General features: G+C 40.5%; 1 protein-coding gene across 2 annotated transcripts in view; it reads left to right on the top strand.

The window, feature by feature from the left end:
• The window catches only part of PLCB1 (phospholipase C beta 1), a 660,507-nt gene extending 650,421 nt beyond the window's left edge, over positions 1-10,086 (top strand). For both annotated transcript variants that reach the window (XM_040637987.1, XM_040637985.1), the window contains one exon: positions 6,763-10,086. In XM_040637987.1, coding sequence (XP_040493921.1) covers positions 6,763-6,990 — 228 coding nt within the window. In that variant the 3' untranslated portion in view covers positions 6,991-10,086. The remainder of the gene's footprint in view (positions 1-6,762) is intronic.
• Positions 10,087-12,162: the final 2,076 nt, after the last annotated feature.

Here is a 12,162-nt window from a genome sequence, read left to right as displayed (position 1 = left end):
CTGCTGACTGGGGAGCCTGATGTGGGGCTCGATCCCAGGACCCCGAGATCAGGACCTGAGCTGAAGGCAGACGCTGTAACCGACTGAGCCACCCAGGCGTCCTGCTTTGTGTTTTATATTAAGGTCTTTAATATACTTCACTGGGCAAAATAACTTGGGTTGGACCTGAGCTCAAAGTGCAAATTCTCCTTAAATATCTATCTGTGCCTTCTCTGCAGCATTTTTTATTTTAAGTTTTATCAGTTCTTCTTTGTTATCCCACAGTAGCTTATTATGCTCTGGTTTCAATTTGTTTCCTTAGAAAGTTGTTACTGATTATATCTCTTTACTAACTCAGTAACCTGTCTTACTTTATGTTTATGCCACATTTACATTATATTGAGTATATCCCCCTGCTTTTTTTTTTTTTTTAAGATTTTATTTATTTATTTGACAGAGAGAGACAGCCAGCGAGAGGGAAATCAGGGCTCGATCCCAGAACACCGGGATCACACCCAGAGCCGAAGGCAGATGCTTAACGACTGTGCCACCCAGGCGCCCCTTCCCCCCTGCTTGTAAACTAACCTTCATAAGTAACTTTACTTTCTCCTTGATCTTCACTTACATTTATGAATCTAAAAACCTTGCATAACTACATCAAATCCCTACCTTATTTTTGTAAATCAGTTGAAAAACTGTCAGAGGCAGAATAGCATCCCAGGTGAAACTCTTGGACATTATACTCAGGCAGAGCTCAAAACATCGGAACTTGACTGTATTGCCTTTTCCTGCTTAACTGCCCAGAGTTCATAGAAGCTATAAGTAGGCAACATTTTTGAAAATCAAGGTAACTGAGAACTTTAGAAATTGAGTCTGGCTAGTCAAATTGGAGAACTCAGCCTATAATAAAACAAACTCTGGCAATGCTCTTATTATTAATATCTGAGTGTAATGTAACAATTTGCCTTAAAATTAGAGATTAAATTTGACCATATTCTTCCCTCCTTTTTGCCCATTTCCTAAGAATAAATCTTATAAATTTAAGATCAAGCAAGTTCATGTTTACTAACGTTCCAGAAAATCTCCAAAGTGTATTCTCCAAAATCATATTTTTCATGCAGATCTATCAGTCTTCTGGTGATTGTCCCTCAAGAATGTGTTTTAAGATTACAGCAATGAAAAGATGGGGCCGGTTGAATTAAATTATGAGCACTTCAGGGAACTAGGCCATATATGACACCCCTTTGAATTCCCCTACTATATATCAGCTAGTTATTGTCACAATATTGCTGCCTAACAACAACAACAACAACAACAACAACAAAATACCCCACACAACTGAGTGGCATAACACAATAAACATTTACTAAGCTCATGGGTCTATGAACTGGCTAGGCAATCTGGTCTGAGTCAGACTCAGCTGGTCTCAGTAGCCTTACTCAAACCTATGTTTAGCTGGTGGGTCAGCTGAGGGCCGGCTGGTTTATAATAGCTTTGCCCTCATGTCTGATAGTCAGTTGAAGTGATGGAGAGGGAGATAACTGGGTCATGTGTCTCCTCCTGCAACAGGCTAGCCTGAGCTTCTTCACATAACGGCTCAGTGAGCATCCAACAGTGAGAGCAGAACCACATGAAGCCTTTTGAGGTCCAGGCTCAGAACTGCATGCCGTCACTCTGACACATTCTACTGGACAAAGCAAATCACAAGGCCTCCCTAGATTCAGGGAGATGAAAAATACACTCTCCTCTTTCATGGGAGACACTACCAAGGCCATGAGTACCAGGAGGGGTGAGACATTGTTATCATTTGTGCAATTAATCTACCGTTCCCCCAGAACTTACAGCTTGAGTAACACAGAGCAGACACTCAATGAGGATGTGAACCAGAATGTGGAAATGAGATGGGACAGCACTGAACCCCAGCAGAAGGGTGGTCAAGAACAAGTCCTGGAGTTCAGTGCAGAACCGTCTGACACTCAGGATGGTGAGGAGGTAAAATGAGGAGGGAAACAAACTGAAAGTCCATGGTCAGACCCAATCTCTCGAGTTTCCTGGTCTAAAGGAGATTTAAATCTGCTAGGACAGAAGTTGGAAACCCTCCACAAGCCCAGGAGAACTCCTGAGTGTGGTTCAAATTGGCTTCCAACAGTAAAAAAATCAGATCTTCCATGAAAATTTAAATTTCTGACTTCTCCTGAAAAAGAAGAGTCTTGCAAACATTAGCCAGAGCTGAGTTTCTGCCACCCTTTTAGACAGAGCATGCCCTCCCACCACTCCTATTAATTTTCATGACTTGCCTAAACAATCTGAGTTTGTGACCCTTAGGCTGAAACAATTCTAGACTCCTGATGGATGGGACTTTTGGGAACAGAGCCAGACTTTGCCCTTCATATTTTCTTACAATGAACAGGTATTCCATTTATAAGAAGCAAAAATAAATACAAAGAAAGCTCTAACTTGAAATTTAATAATAAATGCAATTTTGTGATTAATTTGTTAATAACTGAATGACTTTTTAAAAGAGTGAAATATGGCATGAAATATAAATTAAGTAAAATTAATTTAGCTAATAAATTATTTTAATTTATTGAAGTAGTTTAGAATACAATACAATCTACCAGTAACTCATGATAAAGAAGAGTCCACTAAAATTGTAATTTAGACACAACTGGGTCAATAACTATGGACTCTGAGAAACAAACTGAGGGCTTCAGAGGGGAGGGGGGTGGGGGAATGGGATAGGTTGGTGATGGGTAGTAAGGAGGGCACATATTGCATGGTGCACTGGGTGTTATACACAACTAATGAATCATGGAACTTTACATCAAAAACCAGGGATGTACTGTATGGTGACTAACATAATATAATAAAAAAATATTATTATAATAAAAAAAGAAAAAAAATAAAAAATTATTAAAATTATTTTAAATAATTATTTAATTATTATTACTGTGATATTGTGATTTATAATAAGAAATATGTATTTAGAATTTATCCCAGTTCCTGGCACGGGGTTCCTAAAACCCTTGAAATTTCCTAAATGATGAACAACAAAGGTGTCTTGTGTTATGTTAATGAGGCAACTTTTCAAAAGCCCCTAGATAACCTAAAGATGGGAGCTGATTGCCAGGGGAATCAACCTTGCCGTGTGGGGTTTGCACCCTACGTTACCAGCCCCTACCCTCCAAGGAGAGAAGAAGGGCAGGAGGCTGAATCAATAGCCAAGGACTAATGATGTAATTAATCATGCCTATGTAATGAAGCCTCCATGAAAATCCAAGAGAATGGAGTTTGAAGACCTTCCAAGTTGGTGAACATGTGGAGGGAGATTCAGGGGGAGTGGGTGCTCAGAGAACATGGTAACTCCACATCCTTTTCCCCATGCTCTGCCCTGTGCAGCTCTTCCACCTAGCTGGTCCTGAGTTACACCGTTCTATAATAAACCAGTAATCTAGTAAGTAAAATGTTTGAGTCTGTGAGCTGCTCTAGCAAATTAATCAAACCCAATGCGGGGGGGTGGTGGTCATTGGAACCGCCAATCTGTATCCAGTTAGTCAGAATCACAGGTGACAACCCAGCCTTGCCACTGACATCTGACATGAGGTGGGGGTGGGAGAGAGCCTTAGAGGACTGAGCTCTCAGCTTATAGGATCTGATGCTATCTCCAGGTAGATAATATCAGAATTGAGTTAAATTATGGGACACCCGGCTGGTGTCCTATGGAATTGCTTTGTGGTATGGGGGGGAAAGATCTCACACATTAGAATTGGGTGCAGAATCATAATTATTAAAATAGATTATTTTAAAAATTAGATTATTAAAAATTATTCAAAAATGTTAAAGTATTTGACATTGTCTCACATTTCACATTCTTTTTTATACATCAATCGAAAAAAGAAACAGCACTATCAAGCACTCTGGGGTCTTGTCTACCACTGACCTAAGAGAAATTGACTACTAGGTCATATACAATGTCTCCAAAGCTGAAGGTCCCCCACACTAACCTGAAGAAAAACCGAAATCTACTGATTCCTGAGCACAAGGCCCCTTGATTTTCTTCCTTTCCTCATATTCCTTAGAAACAAAATCTGAACAGCATGCATTGCTGAGTTGAGACAAATGAATGATGAGACCTGGATGGTAGTTACTGGGAACGGCCAAACACCAGGCTAAGATTTCACTCCTGTAAAAGCCCCACTCTCTTCTAAATGGTTGAGTTACCTGGGAAAGAATTGGCCATTGCCATCTTGTCTGGGATGCTCCAATGGCTCACCTGTTCCCAACAGGGAGAGAGACGCCGTGTGCGAAGGTGCCTTTTCTTCGTTGTAGCAATGTCAGTGTCAGAGCCCCATGAGTGCCCTTCTCATAGTTCCTTAGCATGTTTCCTCATAGCATGTTTCCTCCTTGGCTTATTAGAATTCATATGCTGTATAACATATTCATAAATACCCTGCATTTTATATTTGGGAAGAATAGTTGACTCTCGGTACTTAGGGCAAGTCATTTTTATCAGGCACTTAAAAAAAAAGACTTTCTTTATGTATTTGAGAGAGACAGTGAGAGAAAGCACGAGAGCGAGGTGAAGGGCAGAGGAAGAAGCAGACTCCCTACTGAGCAAGGAGCCCAATGCGGGGCTTGATCCCTGGACTCCAGAACCATGACCTGAGCCGAAGGCAGATGCCTAACTGACTGAGCCACCCAGCACCCCTATCAGGCACTTTTTGATGTGGGGTGGTGGGAAAATGTTCAAACAGATCCACAATCTATTATCTGAGACTCTTGGGATCGTTGGTTTTTTGGAATTCATACTTTTCCTGATTTTTAGAAAGTGTTATATAATCCATATACTGTGAGCATAATACTCTAGAGGGGTGCTTGGTCATTCTCACAGTCATACAAATTAATATATTACAGTACCGTGCATGGATATTCACATCCAGTCAAACACATAAGAATTATAAATAACCTTATATCAATTAATGTCTATGTGTTTGTCACCAACTTACAAAAAAGTTCTGGATTTCAGAACTTTGGGGATTTTCGAATTGCAGATAAGGGATTATGGACCTATATTATATAACTAAGTCTTGACAGAATTTCTCTAGCATAAAAGCAAGAGCAGAGGGGTTGAACTAAAGAGGGTGTCCTCTTTATGCTGTTGACACAGTCCAGAATGTGAGTAAGGAAAGGGAGTCCCAGCCCCGAGGGACAGATGCCCGGAGTGCTGTCTTTACCCTGGATGGTCCAGGGCTCCGGCAAGCACCAGGGACTGCACAAAGCCTCAGATGGAGGACATACAGCCAGGATCAAGACAAAAAGTAGAACGGGGAGCTCAGAGTCGAACCAGGACAGGAAGTTAAGGAGGGTGTCCGAAGTGGACCAGCCTCAGTGGCATCACCTGGGAGCACGGAGGCATGCAGGATCTTGGACCCCACCCAGGTCTCCTGAGTCAGAAGCAAAGTCACAATCCCAGGTAGTTTGTGTGCACCTTAAAAGTTTGAGAAGCACAAAAAAATTCCATAAAGGTTTTAAGGACACGTCTCAAGAAAAGCTTCCTCAAGGCTACTGAGAGCAGAAAGAAAAAGCATTAGTCTCACATGCTGTTTCTAAGACTAGAACTCCCTACTTACCATTCAATAAGGAAAGAGAATTTCATTTAAAATTCTGTGCCGGGGCGCCTGGGTGGCTCAGTGGGTTAAGCATCTGCCTTTGGCTCAGGTCATGATCCCAGGGTCCTGGATCGAGCCCCACATGGGGCTCTCTGCTCAGCGAGGAGTCTGTTTCTCCCTCTCCCTCTGCCTCTGTGCTCTTTTTGTCTCTCTCTCAAATGAATAAATACAATCTTTATTAAAAAAATAAAATAAAACATAAAATGAAATTCTGTGTTTAGATGAGAAGTCTGGGCATTCTCCAGAGCATTAAGCAGATAAATTAAAGAGAGTTTATATGGTAGCTAAAGCAATTTACAAGGCAAATAAAATTAGAATGAAAAGAAAAAGAATCAAAGAGGTGATAAAAGAAGTCAAAACAGAAGTTAAAGTTGGTTACAGGCGTATGTTCAGTTGAGGGGCACCTAGGTGGCACAGTCAGTTAAACGTCTGACTCTCGGTTTCGGCTCAGGTCATGATGTCAGGGTGGTGACATCGAGCCCTGCGAACGGCTCTGCACTCAGGGGGGAGTCTGCTGGAAATTGTCTCCCTTTGTCCCCCACCCTACCTTCTCTCTTCCTCTAAAATACTAAATAAATAAATAAATCTTTTTAAAAAATATGTTGCGCTCCTTTCTAGAAATATTCAGCGTTGGCTTCCCATCCTCTGGGTGAGGGGTGCTTCATGAAACCCACTCATGCTCCCCTGTCCTCTCCAGCCACCTCTCCCCTCTCTCCAGCCTGAGGCATGGCTGACCTTAGCACTCCCAGCGATCACTAGCTTCCAGTCCCTTCATTTAAGAACTTCCCATCACTGCCTATGACTTGTGTAAATTTTTTCAAAAGATTCACCTCTGTGTCTGTGTGTGTGTGTCTGTGTGTGGGTGTATTTCTTTATACTGTTGCAGGTCTTTAGTCCTGTTACGCTCCACATAATCTGAACTTGACTTTCAGCCATGGACAAGTGATGTGTCCAACACTGTGTTTTATATCTTCTCCATAGGTAACCGGTGGATGGTATTTACATTAATTTATTCCTCCCCCATCTTTGTACGTCTCTGTCAAAAAGTCTCCACGTGGGTGGTTATAGAAAACGAAATGACCTAAAACTAACCTCCTCTCTTGATGTCTCCCAGCTGCAGACGGACCTGGAGCAAGAGTACCAAGACAAGTTCAAAAGACTGCCCCTGGAGATCCTGGAGTTCGTGCAGGAAGCCATGAAAGGGAAGATCAGCGAAGACAGCAATCACAGTTCTGCGCCTCCCTCCCTGGCCTCAGAGCCTGGAAAAATGAACCACAAGCCTCCCTCCAGTGAGGAGCTAGAAGGAGACAACCCAGGAAAAGAGTTCGATACTCCTCTGTGATTGTTCCAGGCCTTCAAAGCATGCATGGCCACTTCATCGGACTCTCTCTTACTACAAAAATCACTGCCCAGGAGCATCTTCCTGAGAAGCATCCCTTAGCCTAAAATCCACACCAAAGGGAGAGTTCTGGAAGGATCCATGCAAACATCCTGATGCCCAGGCTCCATGCATTATGTGGACACTACTGCAGGTCTCCTTGTGGAGAGTGCATGTATGTGGGATTTTTGTTTTCTTTCCAATAGTAAATTCAAAGCAGGCAACTTCCAGGCTCCATGGGACATTTAATGAAGGACAGTGTCTTTTTTGAAGAAAATCAAGCTCATGTTTTTGTTTGAAGCTCTGGTGTAAAGTATTTCAAAGTAATAGAAATAGTTTGAGAAATGCATAGCACTATTTAACACTATCGAACAGCCAACCTTGAGCCTTCGTTTTCCTAACTGCCCCTCAACTACCATATCTTCAAGTTACCGTGCATATTAAATTGTTTTATCCTTTGCTTTGCAAGCACTGGCGGCTTGCAGTTTGCTAATTTATTTATCATAGAGACATCAATGTATTTGTTGCTGACATGGCTTCGTTAGATACCACAGTGATTCGAATAAGTTGGTTTTCTTTCTTGAAAAAAAGTCACTCGATTGTACCCTCGCCCAGTGAAGCTCTCCCAAGATGTAGCAATATGGCTCATACATTTGGTTGCTTGAGCAAACCGGCCACACACTTCCAGGCGCTGTGCTTTCTGAAGTGACTATTTGCACTCAAAGTCTGGGTATTCATTGGTTGTTGGCCTGAAATTATTAAATAACTACAAAGAGTCTGTCTGGTGGAATAAAAATAGTTGAGCTGATGTATGTTGAGCAGAAATTCAGTCAGAGTGAACAGGTTCCAATGGTAATTTTGCTGTCTCACATTTTTTATGGTTCATTTATTTTTACTATAGAGATAAAGATTGAATATTTATCTAGAGAATACACAGACCCACATATAAATGATATATAGTATCTCCATGTATATATGAACACACACAACCATGTAAGTGCACACACACACACACACACACACACACGCATACAAGTGTAGATGTGTGTTTTTTAATTGGCAATGACCCAAGTCTCTTCCACAAGACTTAAAACCAAATTCAGGGACAAATACCTAGAGAAGAAAATGGTCAAACGTCTATCTATATTATGTGGCTATTAAATTATGTTGAAATTCTAAGAAACAGTTGATGGAACTGTTGATGCAAGTTGAGGTGGATTTAGAGCTTAGAATATGAATTTGATATGTATTTTGCAGGATCAAAAACTGGATTTTAAGTATCAGATTTTAAGCTTGTTTTAATAGAATATACAAAAAATGTATAGGACAGCAATATGGAAATTTATTAGTATCTTTCATAATTTTTAAGTCTGACAGATTTCGATTTTATTCTAACGTAAAAAATCTTTCATTACATATTTACTATGTACATTTAATTCACTTAACTATGTCTTTTTGTTAAGTTTCTATGTTAGGTGGCATAAGAAAAACAAATTCTATCATGGGAAAACTGATCAAAAATATTATTGAAAGAACTTAAGTAAGAGAGAATAATTATATAGAGGAAAATATAACTTAGAGAGTAACACAAAGAACATTGAAGTTAAAGCTCTGAAGAAGGATGCTTACAGCTTTATTTTCCTTTAAAATAAACCTGTCTGATTGTAGCTTAGCGAAATGTTTTAAAATGCAAAAACCAGTTGTGTCCTAAAAATTGTGTTTCAAGAATTTAATATTTTTATGCAAATTATTTTATTTAACTTTAAGCAATAACTAGGGATCACAATTAAGTTTTAATCAAACCGAAGGCTTAGTTCAAACATTAGGCAAGAACGTTTGATTAAAACAAAACAAAACAAAACACATCCAGCAAGACGCAAGGGGGAAAAAATCCCATCCTCTTTGGAGATGATTATATTTTGATCTGAAGGATTTGGGGTATTAATTAGACACTTAATAAAACTTATCTTCCACTTAAAGATAAATCTTTTGTAAATCATTCTACTTTTGCACTTTGAAAGAAAGGCATTAATCGTAAGGAAGCAAGAATGGGCACAATTGAATGCTGCATTTTTATAAATAAAATTACAGACTAACATTGCAGAAGAATGAACTAATAATAGCATTCATAACCAACCGCAGTGATGATTATTACAGAACATTGTCTCACATTTTAGTCAGAGATAGACAGAAGTGGAAAAACCTTGACTTACACTAAACTGTTTTGGTAGTTGGATTTCATTCTCTTAGTGACTCTAGTCGTTTTGCAATACATTTGTATTTGGCCATTTACTGTAATCACATTTTTATATCTGTACAATGATACTTTTTGCCGTTGTGGGGTAGTGTGCAACACTGTCCATCTTGCATCATGGAAACTACTACAGCGATACTATCATTTAACAATATTAATATTACTTGAAATAGAGTAAGATAAAGAAAAAGGGTCTATATGATGTGCAGTTGTGTGCCTTTATGTATTTGCCTTGTTCTGTGTTGAATGTGTGAAATTCTGTACTGTGGGTTTTCCTGTAATAGAGCGTTAGAGCTGTGTAGTAAATTAGACCGTGCCCCTCTGATACCCTCACACTACTGAGAATAGCGTCATTTGGGCCATGAAAACCAATTTTCAAAATCCTAATGACATGCCGTGTGTTTTTGGTTTTCAACATTTCATTCGAACATTTCAACGTCATCATACATTAATTAATTAATGCTCCTGTAATAGATAAGCAGTCATTAAATAATTCTGAAAGAAAGGGCCATTGCTTGCGTTACTTTGAATTTAATGTTGCGCTTGTGCACTGTATAAATATTGTTTGTGATGGAATGGACATTGTGACTTTTGCCTTTTCAGAAGAAAAATTAAAGATAGGACAAAGTATTTGAAACTCTTAAAGTGTACATATTTTGGTTCTTCTATCTCAAATTATTTAAAATGCGTAATTCACATTTTTGTAATAATTCTATGCAATTTTGTGGCATGATGTTTCTTCCACTTGTAATTTTATGTGCTTTCATCACGAATCCAAAGGAAACAATAAAAATTTCTTAACACAATCCAGGTGTGTCATTTCTTGGTGTCAGAGCCAACCTTTTTTTTTTTTTGATGGGCAGGCTGGTGGGAGTGCACTTTGTACGGGTCATTAGGGGCAGAGGGCCCGCTCTGATACAGCCCACCTGTGCCTGTACAGGAAATCAGGATGTTTCAATGCATGTGCCAGAGAGCACAGCTGTCATTGCTCTATCACTCCACCGTCGCATCCAGGAATGACGGTACACCTGCCCATTACTTCTGTTTTAGAGACCCTCCCTCCCTTCCTTCACCGAAGCTAAGGAAAGAAAAACAGAAAAGATTTGCTAACGTAATAGTGGAGATGAGCTGACAGAGGAGTACTTGATGTAAGTTTTTCTTATGAACCATAAAAAGAGTTTGCAACATTGATTATTTATTCATTTATTCATTTATTTTTAGTGGGGGAGGGGCAGGAGGAAAAAGAGAATCTGAAGCAGGCTACATGCCCAGCACAGGGCTCGACCTCACGACCCTGAGATCGTGACCTGAGCTGAAATCAAGAGGTGGACGCTTAACCCACAGAGCCTCCCTGGCCCCCTGTGTGTTAGATTTTTTTCTTAAAAAAGGAATACATGTGAGTTATGAGAATGTCCTGTAGATACCCCATCTACAGTATGTCTGTTACCTGGTGCTGTGTTATGCATTAGTCCAAAGAATTATCTCTTATGTCTCATAGTTTTGTAGATTAAGAATTCAGACAGGGCAGAGCAGAGATGATGTGTCTGTACTCCAGTGTCCAGGACCTCAAATGGAAGATTACAAGGCTGGGGGCTGGAATCCTCTAAAGACTAATTTATTCAGATATCTGGTCATTGATGATATGTCAGCTGAAGACTAGCTGGGCAGCTGGGCTGGAACAGCCACATATGTCCTCCCCATATGGCCTGGGCTTTCCCACAATATGGTGGCTGGATTCCAAAAGTGAGCCTCCTGAGAGAAAACAGGGTAGGAGCTGTCTCCAAATTTTTATGACCAAGCCTCTAAGTTACATACTATCACTTATGCAAGACCCCATTCGTTGGTACTGTCTCAAGCCCCTCCCCAGGGGCAAGAGGAAGGAAAAAACATGGACCACATCTCACTGTGCAGTGGATCACACCCAAGAGCATGAAGAGAGGAACAAACATACAGGTGTGGCCTTCTTTGGAAAATACAGTCTGCCACATACAGCATTCCCCAACCGAATGTGTAGTCACTCAAACCTGCTCCACCTCCTTTGAGTTCTACATCACTGAACAAAATCAATATTGAGTCAGTCACCCAAATGAAAATGTTGGTGTCATCTTTGACAGCTCTCTTTTCCCCCTTCCAGTGAATCTCGGGTTGGGTCAATTCTGACCTCATGACAGCCCTCAGATTCATTCACTTTCAGTCCTTTCTGCTAGTACCTAATTTCAGGCCACCACCCCCTCCTACCTGCCAAGGTTTTCCTAAATGGTTTCCATGCCATGCTGCTAGCCCCAAATCATGCAACCATACCATAGTACGCTAGACTGTACTATTCTAGACCGTACCATACTAGCATACTAGTATACTGTACTATAGCTAGACTGATCATACGAAAGCAAAAATGGGAATAAAAGCTTTTATTAACCCCAGCTGTCCTCAGGCTAAGTTCTAAGCTCCTTAATAAATGTTTGAGATCTTACGTGATTTGGTTCCTACTTGACTCTCTAAATTTATCACACTTTTTATTTTTTTGAGAGAGAAAGCACGACTGGGGGAGGAGGCAGAGAGAGAGAGAATCTTAAGCAGGCTCCTCGCCCAGTGCATAGCCCCACAAGTGGCTTGATCTCATGACCCTGAGATCATGACCTGAGCTGAAACAAAGAGTCAGACACTTAACTGACTGAGCCACCCAGGTGCCCCTCTAACTTTATCTCTTAATACTCCTCTCCCAGACCATATTCCAGCCTTCTGGGCCTTCTCGCTTCTTCAACTTATTGAATACTATTCCTTCAACTACTTAGACCCTTTCTTTCTGTTTCTCTTTCCCTTGAACCTTTCTTCAACACACACACACACACACACACACTCTCTCTCTCTCTCTCTCTCTCTCT

This window comes from Ursus maritimus, unplaced genomic scaffold (genome assembly GCF_017311325.1).
Source record: "Ursus maritimus isolate PB19 unplaced genomic scaffold, ASM1731132v1 scaffold_22, whole genome shotgun sequence".
NCBI classification, from domain to species: Eukaryota; Metazoa; Chordata; class Mammalia; order Carnivora; family Ursidae; genus Ursus; species Ursus maritimus.
Note: the sequence above shows the minus strand (reverse complement) of the source record. Positions and strands in the feature narration are given on the sequence as shown.